The sequence below is a fragment of the Morus notabilis genome, unplaced genomic scaffold, assembly GCF_000414095.1.
Source record: "Morus notabilis unplaced genomic scaffold, ASM41409v2 Scaffold207, whole genome shotgun sequence".
NCBI lineage: Eukaryota > Viridiplantae > Streptophyta > Magnoliopsida > Rosales > Moraceae > Morus > Morus notabilis.
The window spans coordinates 5,980-24,150 of record NW_010365952.1 but is presented as its reverse complement, the minus strand read 5'-3'; the positions used below and the strand labels follow the sequence as shown (position 1 = coordinate 24,150).

Sequence of the window (18,171 nt, the reverse complement as noted above, 5' to 3'; positions counted from 1 at the left end):
CTTAAAAAAAACTTTGTGTCATAAAGAGTGAATTAATTATGATTGTGATAGTCCAAAAAAATATTCCAACAAGAACTGCATTTATTTTGTTGTTAAAATTAAAGTTCTTATTTTTTTTCATTCCATAATTCATTGTTATATTGGCCTTGTCATTAGAGCTATATTCGTCAGTTTCTTTCACTTATTTGGGTTTCTATTTCATATGTTATTTCTCATTCTAGAAGAAAAAGGAAAAAGAAAAGAAAGGGAGAGCAAAAGAGAGGAAGAAACCAGCAGAGAGCAAAGTCAGGAAACAAGAAGCATGGAATGTGCTGCTTCAGTTGGCACTTCAATTCTTGAAAAAATTGGAGGGTTTTTGGTTCCGCCTGTAATCCGTCAGCTAAAATACCTTTTCTTCTACAAAAAACAGATCGAAAAACTCAGAGATTGTATTCCAGATTTAGAGAGCGCTAGAAGCAGGATTGAAGGAAAAATCAAGGCGGCTACGGATAATCTTGACAAGATCCAAACCAATGTTGAGCTTTGGGAGAAGAATGCAGCTGACCTCATCCAAGAGGCACAACAATTTCTGGAGGCTGAAGCCGTAGCAAGAAAGAGATGTTGCTGTGGGTTTTGTCCAAATTTTGTGTTGCGTCATGGGCTGGGCAGTAAAGCATACAAGACGATGCTAAGAGTTGTGGAGATGTCGAATCACGAGCCTGGAAAATCGGGAGAAGAAGTTTCTTTTACTCCCGAAAGAAAATATACCAATAAAAACGAAGGCTATCAAGCCTTTGGGACAAGAAATGAAACTTTCGAGAACATCAAGGCTGCATTGAAGGCAGATGATAAAACTAGAATGGTTTTGGTCTACGGGACGGCTGGCACTGGGAAAACAATGTTGGCTAATGAAATTGCCAAACAAGTAGAAGAAGAGAAGTTATTTGATAAAGTAATCTTTACTGCTGCATCTCAAAAGCCAGACTATAAAAGGATCCAAGGAGACATTGCGGACAAGCTGAGACTGTCAACTTTGATGGATAAAGAAACGGTGGAAGAAAGAGCATATCTTTTGCGAGAGCGGCTGGCAAATGAAAGCAATGTCCTCATAATTCTGGATGACATTTGGGAGGAACTGGAGTTGAGTAATGTTGGAATTTATTTTAAGGATGATCAAAAGGGTTGCAAGATCCTAGTAACATCTAGATTCCAGCATGTGCTGCAAAATTATAAGCATACTACCCAGAAGTTTGAGATTGGATATTTATCTGAGGATGAATCAATTGCTTTGTTCAACAGCATTGTTGGGGATAGAGCAACAGAAAGGGGGTTCCAAGAGTTGGCAACTGAGATTGTTGGTAAATGTCAAAAATTACCGCTTGCGGTTTCGGTTGTTGCATCTGTGTTAAGAGATAAGGAGTTGGATGTGTGGAAGGATGCTTTGGAGAGGTTAAGGAAATCTGGTCCGGGTGGAAGTCATGGAATGAGCGACAATTTATTTAATTCCATAAAGCTGAGTTATGATTTCTTAGATGATGAAGCACAAGAACTATTTTTGCTTTGTTGCATGCGGGAAGAAGATACGAACATGGATCTTCACTACATGTTGACTTATGGTTTTGGTTTCCGCATATTTCACCAGGTCTACACGCTTAAAGATGCAATACGTAGATTTCGCGCGTTGGTCAGCAAATTAAGAGATCATTCTTTGTTGTTAGAAGGGAGAAGTTATGTCTATGTCAAAGTGCATGATGTGGTTCGTGATTTTGGGATATTTATTGCGTCCAAATATAAGGCTATGTACACCATTAGAAGCAGAGATGAATTTAACCATTGTCACAGCGAGAAAACATTACGAAATGCAATTGCCCTGTCTCTTCTTTATGATGATATGGGTAAGCTTCCTGAGAAGTTGGAATGCCCGCATGTCAAATTACTTTGGATGTGGAAAACTGGGTCCTCAGAAGTTCCAGACCTCTTTTTTGAGGAAACAAAGGAACTAAAGGTGTTGGATTTGTCTTATGCGAAACTGCTGCCACTACCTTCATCATTGGGATTTCTTGAAAATCTTCGAGTGTTGAATTTGTGCGATTGCACGCTTGGGGATATATCTGAAATCGGTAATCTCAAGTTGTTACAAGTTCTTGACATGACAGGGTCTACTATTGAGTATCTGCCGAAAGAAATAGGACAACTGTCACATTTACGAGAACTCGAAATAGGTCGTTGCAAGTGGCTAACAAAAATTCATCCCGATGTCTTATCGAACTTGAAGGAGCTGGAAGAGTTGAATATGAAGAATACTGTTATCCAATGGGAGGATGGAGATGGAAGAGAGAATGCGAGTCTTACTGATCTACAGGAACTGCCTAATCTGAGAGCTTTGCATTTGGAAGTGGAAAGTGCCCATATTAAGTCAACCAACTTGTTGAGCAAGAAATTTAGCCGCTATGAAATATCAATAAATACGAGACCCTCTATTTGGTTCAGCAATAAACTGACGGCATACACATTATTCGGTTCCAAAATATTGAAACTCAATCTGGGAAGCAATCTTTTGATAGAGGAGCTTGGTCTTGGAATGTTGCTCGATTGTTCCGACGAGGTACAATTCGTTGGAATACAAGACGTTGATGCTCTAATTCCTGGAGTAAACAAACAAGGATTTCTCGAAACTATGCACATGGCATTATATGATACTAAAATCCGATATATCATTAGCCCGTTGCCGAGCCATCCTTACAGCGCTTTTGAAAGGTTGGAGTCATTGAGGCTTCACACTTTGGAGAAGCTGGAACATATATGTCACCGAGAACTCGGTTCAGGCTCGTTCTGCAGATTACAACAACTTGAGATCAACAAATGTCACGAGTTAAAGAGTTTGGTTTCCTTTTCTGTGGCCAAACTCCTTGTGCAGCTCCAAGAGATAAATGTTTATGATTGCAACATGATAGAAGAGATAATCACGCATGACGATCAGCCTTTAAACAATGCTGGAACTATTGAATTTCCTCAATTACAAACTCTGCGGCTTCAAAGTCTTCCCAAGCTTAAAACATTCTTCAGCCAGGGATTGGAACCATCTAAAAGGACTCTGGTGCCTTTGTTCAGTGGACAGGTATGTAACCTATCTATACATTCTAAGATATTTTATGCTAGAAAAATTTAGCAGAACGTTTTTCAGATGAAATTTTACGGGAAGAAAAAAAATCAATACAAGGGCGGAATTTTCACAAGTTTATTGTTTTAACTCAAGTTACAACTTAAGTTTTATTATTACAATATTTTCTCTCACAATAATTCAAAATCACCGTTTTTGCTACTGTATTTTTCTCCCACATCACAACTCAAATTCTCTAACATTCAATAGATTATCAAGAATTAATAAATCTGTACCCAAAAGCCAAGAAGAAACAAGGATCACTTGAAATTCAATAGAACATCTTGCTACAGTCCTATATGTGATTATGAGTCTTGTATAATTCAATATCCTTTGGGAAAATGACTATCATATGACAACAATGTTAGAAATCAAAGATTTGGTGAAAATCAGCACCCAAAAGTCAAGAACATTCATGTTAGATTATCAAGAATTAATAAATCTGTAAGCGGAAGCGTACCTGAATCCATATTGCTTGATTTCTCTCTAGAGTCGTGCAGTTTGTCTTCCAGATCAACACATTTTCCTAGAGAACCCTTTAACTTTCTCTCTGTACTCTTTCTGATTATGGGATGTCAGAATGAATGAAATGATACGTGTGATCTGGGGACCATAACTGCCATATATTGATAACTTCTATATTATCTTTTGGTATTTCTATTTTAACCCATCATAAAAATAGAAATTACCCTTAAGTCTCTACACATTAAAGGTTCACACCCTATTAGATACATTAAAGCCCAAAATACCTAAACCTTAGTAGATCACTTTTAATTAGGCTTAATTTTATATGACAGCCCACAACACCATTCATAATTATTTACATATAAGCCCAACGTTGAATTAAGTATCCAACAAACAATAGTAACACTATTGATGATCCGAAAATGGACAAACATTGTTCGGTCAATTCAAGTAAAAAATCGCTCTGTTTTTTACTAATGTCATTGAGTTCATAGACCATCAAGCTCTCTCAGATGCAATGAAATTGAAGTAATTGACATTTATTAGTGTATTTATGTTCTTTTCTTATGATTTCGAAAAGTTTACACTTTACACGTGGATATATGGCTTGCAGGTTCAGGCTTCAAAACTGACAAACTTGGAAGTATCTTATTGCGAGTCTTTGAAATATTTATTTTCATCCGCTTTTGCCTCAAAGCTTCCGAACTTATATTACATATACATGAAAGAGTGCAACATGATGGAAGAGATCATAATCGTGGATCAGAAGGTGGAGGAAATATGTTTCCCTCAACTACAATATCTTCAGCTTCAAAATCTACCAAAGATTAAGAAATTTTGCAGTGGTATTTCCATAGAGTGTCCATTGATGGCTGATCTGAAAATGTGGAATTGTAACTTTCAAGGGAGTCAAAAGATAATATTTGCGTCTGAATCTGATGCCGCATGACAAGGTGAGATCTCATAACCTTTCATTTTAACGTAACATATACTGTCATGAGTTGTTTAATTTAGGATTATTTTCATAAATACCCCTTGAAGTATAGACCATTTTTCATTTTGCTCCCTATTTGTTTAAAATTGTTCATTGTGCCCCTAATATACACAAACAACTCAAATTGCCCCTTTCGTCTGCTTCTGTCTATTGTTCTAACGGAATTGCTGAGGTGGATGCTATTAAAGATTAATAAAATCTATTTTAACACAAATCCTAGTTTTTTTTAAAAATAAAATTTCATTTAATAATTAAGTCAATACAGACTCTAACATAATCGCAAATTACAACCAAATACAAGGGTATTCGACTACGAACAAATATTAGATCCACCAGTAAAGACGAATGAAGCGTAAAAGTGAACGTGAGTGTTGAGACCCAAAAGAGAAAGACCCACCCAACATATTAATAATAGAACATGACAAAAGCTTGTTTGACAAAACCACTACAATCGATAAATAAAACCAGTCAATCGAGACCAAAAGACTCAAAGCACTAGCGTCACTCAAAGCACTGCATAGAATTAAACTTAACAGACTAGACTTACCACCACAATAGAAAGGTGAGGAGACACTTTTCGTTATTACACAGAAAATATAAACGTGGAAATGGTGGAATTAACATTGCATTTATTACATCAAAATAAAATCAAAAAACAACACAAAAGCCTCTATCCACACGGACAAGATTACCGATGATAAGATGAATACCAAGAACATAGAGGATAGATAAGCAAGGTTCCATGCGATACCACCATCGGATACACCAATATAGCAGTTGTGAAGACCTATGCGGAAAAACTATCGGAGTTGAGCACTCATCCACGCATAACCCTCACCTCTATGACCACCGCGATGCGGAGAGAGAGATCTTGAGATTGTAGGAATGTCGAAGATTCAATGCACACAGTATGATCAACCAAAAAACCGACACCTCCCATCCGTCCTCTCTGCCCACGCTGTCGCCACCACCACCATGATCATTGCCAACAAACATTCACTTAGTAGTGTACTCCTCTAATTTATGTAGGTTAAGGAGACAAGGATAGTAAGTGTTTTTATCGCGGGACGAGTTGGCGAGACGACTATTCCACTCTAAATTTACCGCATTGTTATTCCTATGGTCAATGGCCAATAACCAATAATAAAAAGGGAATAAAGAGATTGACGGCCAAAACTTTCAACCCCTATTATTATTTACTGGTTATTAACCACACGCTCCACACGTGGAGGGATGATTGCGGGGCAAATTTAGGGCGGCGTGGTCTTTTCACCACCCGTTTAGTGAATAAAAACACTCACTATTTATGTTCTATTAACCCACATAAATTGATTGGGTGTACATATGAGAAGTAGTAGAATGATTGATTACGAATATTGTCGAAAAAAATATTTTGGTGTAAAAACCAATGACAAAATTAGTCAAATACAAATCTAACACGTATAGAGAATTGTAGTAAAAATATTTGAGTAGGGATATATTCGTAAAAAGTATTTGAATTGAGAAATTAAAAAATAATAAATAATTTAATGAAGTGGAAAAAATATCAATCAAAAACAAGAATGTAAATAAACTAAGGGTCTAATGACGTAGTAAGTAAAAGCAAAAAATAAAAAATAAAAATAAAAAAGGGAGACGAAACGCGTGAGCACGCGTCAAACAAAAGCGTTTCAACGCTTTTAATATAAGTAGATTTATTTAATTATTTATTTTAACGTGTGTGTTAAAAGAAAAAACAAGAAACAAAAAGGACACGATCATAGGTAGACATGACACCTTTTGCCGTGTATGGGATATTCACGTTTACCGCTAAAAACATTGTTTATTTTTTATTTTTTTAATTACAATTCACAATAACATGAAACTATAGAGAATTCAGAGCAAGAGATATAGAAAATCATTACAATAATCCTTATTTAACTTTAGATTTTAGTGAATGTAGATAGGTCCCGTTCATTTCGCTGATTCAAGTTTAGAATTCGAGTTTTTCTACAGTAAAAAGTTCTCATAAACAATCACATCTAACTTTTTTGTTACAGTAAAAAGCTCTCACATAAAGTCACATCTCAACTCAAATTCTAAACTCGAATCAGTGAAATGAACGGGACCATAATAATTATGAGTGTAATGCTTAAGAGTCTAATTAGCGGACAAGTTCTTAGAATTTTCCGTCTTAGATCTTTAGAGCGTTGGTCTACTAATTAGATTCCATCATCAGAAATGAGTACAGAATCCATTAAAAGAGCTATAAAATATATGACTAATTGAAACACCAGAATAGAGAGAATTAATCAATTTATGAATAATTTAGCTATACATAATATGTGGATAAAATACCAACTATTCAGAATAGAAGTAAAATTACTTAATCAATATAGCATGGAATTATGTTATTATATAAGACGATTAAAAAAATAAATATAGACAACATGAGATAACAACTTTTTTTTACTGTAATACTTTCTTTCACATAATTCCAATCTATAAAAACAACCGGGGGTAACTTTCTCTCACAAAAATATTAATTCAAATCACAATTCAAATTTTTTAATATTTTCTCTCTAAAAATTAAAATTTAATTTTTTTATTATAATATTTTTTTTAAATAAATTCGTTTTTTTAATTCAAATTGTCAACCTAAACTTCCAAGAAAAGAACGAGATTCTCCATTAATCTTTTGACATTTTCTTGTCTTTATATAGAGAAATATGTTAAAATGACTATTTAATAAAGTAAAATTAATAAGATGACTTTTTTTATTTTTTATAAAAAATAACCACTTAATTATTTTTTATAAAAAATTATCATTTCTAATTATTCCGTAATTATTTTACAAATTAAAATTTTTAAAAAATTATTTTACTAATAAAACTTTATATGGTACAGGTAACTACTTGCCATAAAATCGTGCACCAATTGGCCTATTCCAATCCCCCATTTTCTTCTTCTTCTCCATCTTTCTGAGTTTTTTCGCTTCAATTTTTTCACCTTTTTTTTTCTCAACCATGTCATCTGCTAATTCGAATCTTCTTCTCCCTCCTCATCATGATTCCCATTCCCGTTGCAATTCTGATTCCGGACCAGTAATCGCCACAACCCCTTTGGTCACATTCCTCCAACGCCTCCAAGAAACGGCACTCAACACTTACGGAAAATCCAACTTCGACCCAAAACTCTACGTCGACCTGTCGTTGAAGTCCAAATTGTCGTTCACAGAAAGCGCTTTTGATCGGCTTCCGAGAGGCTCAGATCATCATGGGTCGGTTTCTGCTGAGGATTTGAGAGAGTTTTTGAGGGAATACTTTGAGGGTGCAGGGGAGGATTTGGTGTACGTCAAGCCAGAGGATTTTGTCCCTGAGCCAGAGGGGTTTCTTCCAAAGGTGAAGAATGAACAAGTGAGGAATTGGGCTTTGGAGGTTCATTCTCTTTGGAAGAATTTGAGCAGAAAAGTTTCTGATGAGGTTTTGAAGAATCCTGCGTTGCATACTCTGCTTCCTCTTCCTCACCATGTCATTATTCCAGGTTCGAGGTTTAAGGAGGTCTATTATTGGGATTCTTATTGGGTGATCAGGTTAGTATTTATTATTATCATTACTAATCGTAAAACCGTACGTATTCAACATTTTTTTATGCGAAGGTCCTATTTTTAAATTTTTTTTTTTATAATTTATGTTTTTTGTTATTGTTTTCTTAACGATTAAATTAAGCAGAAAAAATATTAATTGAGCGACATTAAAAGGGAAAAAAGTTTTTAATGAGACGAATTAATCAAAAAATTATTTAGTAGTAGAGTACACGGAAGAAATTTATCTGCAAAGATTGTAGATAAAATGTTTCGGTAAAAACACATTTTAAAAAAAGATATTAAATATTATTTATTGGCATATATAGTTAAAAAGTATTTGAGGTGATCATTTCATAAAAAAAAAAAGTTTTGATTAGGACATATATAAGAATAAATATTCAACGGGACAATTAGAGGAAAAATATTTATGATGGTCACATTTGAGAAAGAGAAAAAAAAAAGAATATATTGTAGAGGGAAGAAAGAAATGAAGGTAAAGAAGAAAAGAGAAAAAAAGAAAGAAAAAAATTGGGCATATATAGCAAAAAAAAAGTATTAGTAAAAAAAAAAGTTTGATTATGACATATATAAGGAGAAATTTTTTCAATGAGACAATTAGAAGGAAAAAAATATTTATGGGGGTCGCACTTGAGAAAGGAAAAAAAAATATATTGTAGAAAAAAAGGGAGGGAAGAAAGAAGTGAGGGAAAAAAAGGAAAAAAAAAAAGAGGGTTAATGTGGGGGGAGAAACATATGGAAATATTTTAAAAAATAGGAATAAGAATGTAATATAATAATAGATAGACAATAATGATAGGATTAAAGTGCTAAAAATATATTTTAAAAAAGCATGCAAAAAATTAAACTGCAAAAAGAAAACATTCACAAAATTGAAGGTAAGATAGATTTGAGTTTAAGTTGCACAGGACCTTTGAGGAAGAAGCACACTTGGAGAGCGCAGTACAACAGAGAGTAATTAAATTTTTTTTGTAGATCTTAAAAAAATAAGTCACTGCTAATTTTTTTAATTTTAACCGTCAGATCTGTTGTCAGAAACTGCATGTTCTGCATAATTTTTTAATTCAATGTGATTTTAACTCGATTAACAGTAAAAAAAAAAAGGTGACCCATGTTGGTAGGAGGCTTTAAAAGAGAAATTCAAAAAAAAAATTAAAAAATTTCTAAAAATAAAGATAAAAAAGAGAAAAGAGAAAAAAATAGAGAGAAAGAGAAAGAGATGAGCTGCCACGTGGCAGCATAGACAAACTCCTTAAGAGGACTATTTAAAAAAGGTTTCTCCTTTAATAATAGGTAATAGATTATTATTATTTTTAGTGTCACGCTATATGTATATATATAGGAATTGTCTCCGGTCAGGTACTAGGAAAGTACCTAACCGGAACGGTAGTTGTATAATTGTACATAAATTATGTATATTTAAATGTAAATCGTGTATATTTACATATAAAGTTATGTATGTTAAGTTATAAGAAACGACAATGTATATTAATCCTCAAAACATGTATTTTTTATAGCAATTAGTGAACAGATAACATGAAAATAGATATATTGACTGATTTGTTGTATTTCATGTTAAATATACACGAATTATATGTAAATATATATGATTTACATATAAATATACATAATTTATATAGAAATATACAAGTGTCGTTCCGGATCGGAGACCTTACCCCATATATATATATATTATTATTTTTTTTGCTTTGGGAACTTTTACGGTGCGGGATTCTATCATACGTATCCGTACGATTTAATTTGATGACAACATATATGATATGGGGTTGAATACAGTAATAAGATTCCTTAAATAACACCATTTTACGTGCATTTAAATCGTACGGTTGTGGTTTATGATCTCAGGAGTGGCAAATCCTAATCCCACCATATATTTATCTTTGTTTGGATGGAAAAGAGTGGAGAGCTTTCTGCGCATAGTTAATTACAATTTTATCCTTGTTTATTTTTCAGATAACAAAACTAGATAGGCTATATGTATTTTTGCTTATGTTTTTGTAAAGGAAAGTAATTCTTCTTATCTATTTTCATTGAAAGAGAAGGAAATATATACACTATACAGAAATTAATTTAGATCTTAGAATAAAGTATATACATTGTCATTACTTATTCACACTCCTACATAAATGTAAACAATCAATTGAAATTGATGATAGTTTACCGAGATGATTGGAAGAGATTCATGACTTCGTGTATTAATCGACTTTCCTTAACTTGAAAGAAAATTACACTTTTGTGCGTCTATACACTTTTATACTTAAAAAAGTACTAAAAAGAACATTTGAAAAATAATTCATTTGGCTTGGATAATGTAGTTATTTTTTTGGAATTTTTTTTTTTTTTCCAATTTTTAATCTAATACCAAAAAAAGAAGCGATTGTCATCCTTCCTCTTATTATGCCAGACAACCTTAAAAAAACTTACAATTTTTCTCTCTCCCAGTCCGCATATTGTATCCTTCCTTCTTGAATTTTCCTTTTGTAATTATTATTATTTTTTAATGCAGGGGCTTGTTAGCAAGTAAAATGTATGACACAGCAAAATCAACTGTGAGTAATCTCATTTCTCTTGTGGAGGAACATGGTTATGTCCTTAATGGTGCAAGGGCCTATTACACTAATAGGAGGTAATTTTTCTCCCATTTTTCTAAGCCATTTAGCATGATCTTATATATGTATCTTGTGAACTATATACATCAATATATATGACCTATTTGCTTACTCTGTAATTCAAATTTCAGACTTCTTTCCAAAAGGCAAGCTTGATTCACGAGTGACTTCTCTTCTCTTATATACACTTGTCGATTCCGAGTATTTGTTGTTTATACCTAAATAGCTAAGGATACGAAATCAATTTTATGAGCCCCGCCGTATGGGACACAATTTTTTAAGTAGTGGGACCACAACCTGACGGGATTATAAAATATTTTTCATTTTAGTGTGTCCGAATATATAATAAGTCTCGTTTATTTCACTGATTTGAATTTTATTACAGTAAAAAATTCTCAGAAACAGTCACATTTAACTTTTTTGCTACAGTAAAAAACTCTCACATAAAGTCACATGTCAACTCGAATCAGTAAACTAAATGGATCCATAAATACTTGACGTAATATGACTTACTTTAACAATAAAAAACTACCACATCACCACTTATGATAAATAGTATTTTCTCATTACATGTTTTGTTGTTTAGTATTTAATTGAGCAAATTACCTAATGAGATTTCTGATGCCCAAAGCCAATTTGCAGCCAGCCTCCTCTCCTTAGTGCCATGGTTTGTGAAATATACAAGAGGACTGAAGATTTGGATTTGGCTCGGAAATCCCTTCCTGCACTGATTAAAGAATATCAATTTTGGAACTCTGGTATTATTATTGTAACATACTTTTTCCTCTTGTTTGTTGCCAAAATAGAATTATCTTTTTTTCACCTGTGTTACCTTTTTTCTTTTTTCATGATTTGCTTTTGAAGGACAACATAGAGTGACCATTCAGGATGATCAAGCTTGTGATCATACTTTGAGTAGATATTATGCAATGTGGAATAAACCAAGGCCTGAATCTTCAACATTTGTGTGTACTCCTCCACAGCTAACTAAGCATGGAATTCTTTAGAGGTGAAATAATTATTAATTCTATAATTAATTATCTGCCTTGTAGGACAAGGAATCTGCTTCCAAGATCTCAGATGCTTCTGAGAAGCAGCGATTCTACCGCGAGGTGGCGTCAACTGCTGAGTCCGGATGGGATTTTAGTACAAGATGGATGAAGTATTATTTATTTATGTTTTACTACTGAATTTCATTGTCACATATAGATATAAAGAGTTTTTATATTTGTACTTTTGTTGTTTTCTTTTCTTAGGAACCCCACGGATTTTACAACATTAGCTACAACTTCAGTGTTACCTGTGGATTTAAATGCTTTCATACTTGGGGTATGTATGGCTTCGAGATCTTTATGGAACAATCCTTGGAAATGTTTATTCATCCATCAATGTGACAGTACCTTTTTTATTTTGTTGATTAAGATGGAACTGGACATTGCATTCTTGGCAAAAGTTACAGGAGATCATTGCGTCTCTGAGCAATTTTCGGAGGCTTCTCGAACGAGAAGGAAGGCAATGGAATCTATTTTTTGGAATGCAGAGATGGGACAATGGAATGATTATTGGCTCAGCAATAGTAAACACAAGGTTTTGGTCTACTTGTTTTGACATTTATTGCTACTTGAAAATTATGAAAGTAATATGCAATTGTTATGATTCAGTCCATTTTGATGCTTAGGAAGCTCAAATATGGGAAGCTGAGAACCAGAACCCGAAAATATTTGCTTCCAACTTCATTCCATTGTGGATTGAGTTATTTCACTCAGGTTTGTCTTAAATATGAATCTTCATCTTGCATCAAATACTTCCTCTTTTATGCACGCTTTCTACCTGATCAAACTTGGGCCATGACCTAGCTTGAGGCCAAGCCACTGTGACCCATCTTGGCCCAAGTTTGGGCTGATAATAAGAGTAAGCTGATCTTTGAAGATCGGCTTTTTTAGGGCCTAGTATGTGGGAGATGACCACATTTGTGAGCCCAAATTAATTTCATGACAGAAACATGTCCAAGAGAGAGTTTAGGTTGGCTTTTGCAGTTAGTCATATAGATTAAACACATTCTTTTGCCTCTCCAAACCTCATTGTATGGTAGTATAAAATCTAAAGGCAAAATTGGATCTTCTGTTATTGATTTTAATGGAAGAGCCAGAATTTCTTTTCAATGGGGGCACTATGAAAAAGTTAGAGATAGTCTTTTATTAAATGGAGACATAGTTATGTATTTGGAAGTGGCAAAATTATAAATTTTCTCATAAAGTGTAGGCACAACGAAATATTTTGATTAATCAATTGGGGCACAATTATAATTTTTCAGGCAAAATAGGGGCATAAATATTTTAAAAAACTTTTACGAATAAAAGTTCGAATTCCAAAAGTTGAGTAGTGGATGTGCTCAACTCAATACAATGTGGCTCCGTTAGAGATTGATTCTACACAGCACTGGACTCCAACCAAAATATTTCAACATGTCTAATTCACTTCATAAGTTGATATAACTGAGAAATGATTAAACTTTACTCCCTTCAATGTGAAGATGCTTTTCTGGTTGATAAAGTCATGGGAAGTCTTCAAAGCTCAGGCCTACTTTGTGATTGTGGAATAGCAACATCCTTGGCAAATTCAGGACGACAATGGTAATTACTAATTAGTCCATATTATGTGAATAATCCGATCAGATTACACAAAAACTCTCCACCATGGCCTAACAAAAATTTGTAAAAAAAATCCAGGGACTTTCCCAACGGTTGGGCTCCAATCCAACATATGATAATTGAAGGTTTGGCAAAATCAGGATTGAAAGAAGCAAGGTCATTGGCAGAGGATATTGCTGTTAGGTGGATCAAAACCAATTATATTGCCTACAAGAGAACAGGAAGTATGCATGAGAAATACAATGTGGAAAAGTGTGGTGACTTTGGTGGGGGTGGTGAATATGTGCCTCAGGTCTCACTCTCTCATAATCAATTATTATTATTATTATTATTTTGTCATTGGTTACATAATTTGTCAGAAACTGATATGTTACTTTTTTCTTTTTTTCTTTTTTTTTTTTGGGAATGTAACATTGCAGACTGGCTTTGGTTGGTCAAATGGAGTAGTTTTGGCATTGTTGGAAGAGTTTGGATGGCCAGAAGACAGAACGATTGACTGAACGACTGATAACAAGCTGAGTAATTAAAAGATAGGAATATTCACAAACTGCCTTTAATTGATTAGTGTGAAATGTGTTCTCAAATTTCATTTGCAGGGTCATTGGATATTGATGCAAAATGTAAATTCAAGTAATTCCTCATTCTTGAAATCATTATCGCTATTCTCATCTGAGTGTACCAAGCTAATGATTTTCCCGAAATTTGTTACATAAGTTGTAATCACTAGGTGCTTGTCATTGATCAACCATTTTATCTAAATATGCAGCTCTTAACTGGGATACTTTATAACTAATATTGTATTTGCTTAAAACATGAAAAAGATTTCTTATCTTTTCCGCTTTATTTATTTATTTTCGCATATAAGAGCAGGAGTTGTAGCAGTGGCTACCATATTAATCTTCACTATATATATATATATATGTCTTTAATTGGATAAAATACTCTGTTTAATAGGAACTAGTAGCTCTTAGAGTTTTTGGTGTTTTTGGCCCTAAAACTTTGATTGAATTGTCAAGTTGTGTCATGAATTCTTAATTGTAGAAAATTATCTCCGGAATTCAACAAAATATTGTAAAGTGCCCCTAAATCGTGAATAATGTTAATTTGGAAGAAAACGCTCTCACGCAAGTGTTATGATCAACATCCAAAGTTTTAATTTCTGCATTCAAACTAATTCACTTTATGTGTACAAGTACAAGAGTATTTCCGTCCAAATTTTATAACGGTCGTTGACTTGGGGGTATTTTGCAACACTTTGTTAAATTCAAAGTTGAGAGACGAATGCGTCAACTTATTAGCCTGACCGATCTCATACTAAAAAGCCTAACTGATCTTATGTGGTAAATCATTTGCTTGCAACTTCCACGTTTTCTATTAGCATATTAGGGTGTTTTCTTCTAAATCTTACGTCACAAGTTGTGAAATAGTTGGGCCAAGTTGAGGAAATAATGCTTTTGCCATGTCAAATACTGATAAAATCCTTCTTTGATATCAATCTAAATCTCACATAAAAAACCAACCAAACCATTGTTTTATGTCTTCTCTGTTCATCATCGTCTTATCATAATCTCAATAATTTACATTACTGTTACCATTATTAGTCTCATGATTAATTAAGGCTGTTGATGGTCCAGACTAAGTGATAAGGGTGGTGTGTATATTATATATATATATATATATATATATATATAACTATTATTATATATCCGCAGATATCCAAAACGTGTAATTGTTGGGTTTTCAACTTCCATTAAAGTTTGATTAGTACTTGTTGATTAGGACAGAAAGTTTGGTATGCTTTGTAAGCAGCAACAACTGATTGAGATCTTTCATTGCACAATAATATATGTTCCTCAGCTGGTGGAGTAAGTTTGGAAAATACTAAATGGGAATATGGATCATATCAACATCTTAACTAATGGTCTAACAAAAAGATTACCAATTTTTTTATTCTTCACTGAAGAACTTACACAAGCTATTGGATCATAATCCAACTCCCATACACACACACGCATATATACATACATACATATATATATATATATATATATATATATATATTGTGTGTATGTGGCATTTGATTTTTTGTGGAAGTATTAGCATCACAAAAAGATTTAGGGCCTACGAAGTGGGTGGTGGGTTATATAAGTGTCAGATTATACTCGTTTTTTTTTTCTTAGCCATATTTGATAGATTCCCTAATGATGATAGAGATCACCATGCACTCTCTAATAAAAAGCTATGTGTATATGAGTCTGTTGAAATTAGCAAGTTTTTTTCTTTCTTTATAGTTCTTTTTGGGAAAATGAGGAGAGAAAGCCAAAGTTCACAACTCATCAGACACACAAAATGACACTCATGGACAAAGGCACAGATCCTTGAGGGAATCAATATGGGGATTCTAGTCACTCACCTAATAAACTTGAATACAATTATAGATGGGTTTTTGTCAAGCTGTGAGATAACGAGACATATTGTATATTATTATATCTCTACATATTATAAGGGGTTTTTCATATTTTTGTTATTATTTGAGCCACTAATCATGGCTATATCTTCACTATGAAAAAGTATTTTTTATAGTGTTGCCTCTATTATAATTTTTGATTATTTTTAGAGCAAGAAAATGTCATCTAGTTTACTCCATAAGACAAAACTTTAGACACAATCTTATTTACCACCTTAATTACTCGACCATATTAAAGGTTAAATAAAAATTTGTTAAATGGTTAAAGTGGTGTTTGAAGTGCAATGGTAACCTTATTAGAATTACAAAAAAATGTTGTTTTAAGGGTCGGTGGACACATGTACCCCTGCTGTCCATTTTGAGGTGCCTATAATTTCTTTTTCTTTTCCTCGTGATAAGATATATGTTTTCTATTCTTTTGGTGAAGTTGTGAAGAAATGCATCTTTGTCGTTTAATGTATGTTTTATAATGTGACAACCTTGTTCCATAAGAAAGACACCTTCCTCAGATGGATATATATATATATATATATGTATTCAAACAATTAAATTGACAAAATATTAAAATTTTCTTTTGTGGGGTGGGAGAGAAATGATTAGTCTCATCAAACCAAAGATAATTTAGACCAATAGATTGCAAAAGTAAAACCCTATTTTTAAGGGAAAAGAAGGTCCCTGCAAAGATTCGAAACACCCACTGGAACTAGTGGCAATCATTTGAGGATTGGCAGTATTCAAATCACACCCTTTCATTAATTAATTAATCTATGCTTTTTTTGATAATCCAAATGGGGTTGTTTATATATATATATATATATATATATATATATATATATGTATATATATTTGACTGGGAAATGAGTAAGTGGAAAGTAATGACTTTGACGCTCCAAATTTTTAGTATTTCACCATAAATATAAATAGTATATAGTACTCTTTTTTAGGATTTGGTCTTCTTTTCCCAAATGCACAATCTTTATTAGTCAAATAGAGTTGGCGAACTAAACAAAAACAATCCCAAAATTATTGAAAAAAGGGTAGAGAAAGAAAGTTATATGATTAACACAATGACATACAAAATCCAAGGTTTGATCTGATGGGGTGTATCCAAATATAGGTGACAAATCAGCATATACATAAAAGAAGCCTTTTACACTCCTAGCTACTAGCTAGGCGTATATATCCAGGAATATTAATCGTATATACTACAGAAATCAAGTATGAAATTTCTTAGCAGCTTGCATATCAAGAAAGCCATATGAATATTATCTCTTTCTTAATTACAATCTGGATATTAACTGGTAAGGACCATATAGGGATCATATCAAACCTTGATGTTGCTATTTGGCTGGCTTTTTTTTATGTTGCTATTTGGCTGGCATTTTTTTTCTTTTTTAATTTACTTCACCTAAAGTGCACAACTGATCAAGCAACTAATTAACTACATAATCTGAAAAATGAAATTTTTCCCCGACAAGTATAATTCTGGAGATTTTTTGAGTTTTCAAACCAAACTTTTGAAGTCCATTTGCCACTTTGCAAAAATACAATATATGCATAAGCAAAATCGTTACTAACTATTTTCAAAAAAGAAAAAAAAAATCGTTACTAAATTAGAAAATTATGATCAGCGCCCGACATTTACTCACTTCATGTCAACACAATTAAAATGCAATTAATACCTTTTCAAAATAAAGATATACATCTACTTTCAAATAAAAAAATTTGAATGATTAAATAGGTCATTTTTATTTTAAATTAAAGAAATACGCACATTAATACTGACCTCGATATACAAAGACACTAAACCGATGACACTTAGGTCCCGTTCATTTCGCCGATTCGAGTTTTGTTACAGTAAAAGGCTCTCATAAACAATCACATCTTTTTTTTTTGCTACAGTAAAAAACTCTCACATAAAATTACATCTTAACTCGAATTAAAAACTTAAATCAACAAACTGAACGGGCTCTTTAACCCAATAGGTGATTGGTTCCACCTGTACAATTTAATGACGCACAAAAGGGTGATAAAACGTATACCTAGATCCATCAACAGAAAAACACATAAGCGAACCAAATATTGAACACTCAACTGACTCGTTTAAACAAACCTCAACAATCAATCAATCAATGGAAAGCTCCAATCGGTCGAGAGAGAAAGGGACCTGCAACACTAAGGTCATGACAAACGCCACAAAGAAACAAATCTTGCAAGGACACCATATAAAAACAAACGACAT

At 33.2% G+C, this 18,171-nt stretch overlaps 2 protein-coding genes across 3 annotated transcripts; both read left to right on the top strand.

Annotated features, from left to right (window-relative positions):
* Nucleotides 1-242: 242 nt before the first annotated feature.
* Nucleotides 243-4,553, top strand: LOC21391202 (probable disease resistance protein At4g27220). The gene is made up of 2 exons (XM_010108948.2): nucleotides 243-3,097; nucleotides 4,218-4,553. The coding sequence occupies exons 1-2, from the start codon at nucleotides 302-304 to the stop codon at nucleotides 4,551-4,553; spliced, it is 3,132 nt and encodes a 1,043-aa protein (XP_010107250.1). The 5' UTR covers nucleotides 243-301.
* Nucleotides 4,554-7,517: 2,964 nt separating this feature from the next.
* On the top strand, nucleotides 7,518-14,234 carry LOC21391201 (trehalase). 2 transcript variants are annotated; one of them, XM_010108947.2, is made up of 11 exons: nucleotides 7,518-8,169; nucleotides 10,709-10,828; nucleotides 11,454-11,569; nucleotides 11,676-11,776; nucleotides 11,864-11,973; nucleotides 12,068-12,140; nucleotides 12,234-12,398; nucleotides 12,490-12,577; nucleotides 13,345-13,444; nucleotides 13,541-13,754; nucleotides 13,882-14,234. In XM_010108947.2, the coding sequence occupies exons 1-11, from the start codon at nucleotides 7,604-7,606 to the stop codon at nucleotides 13,960-13,962; spliced, it is 1,734 nt and encodes a 577-aa protein (XP_010107249.1). In that variant the 5' UTR covers nucleotides 7,518-7,603; the 3' UTR covers nucleotides 13,963-14,234. The 2 variants fall into 2 exon arrangements, with proteins under 2 accessions (XP_010107249.1, XP_024028556.1); XM_024172788.1 differs by lacking the exon at nucleotides 13,882-14,234 and having other exon boundaries at nucleotides 12,473-12,577; nucleotides 13,541-13,622.
* Nucleotides 14,235-18,171: the final 3,937 nt, after the last annotated feature.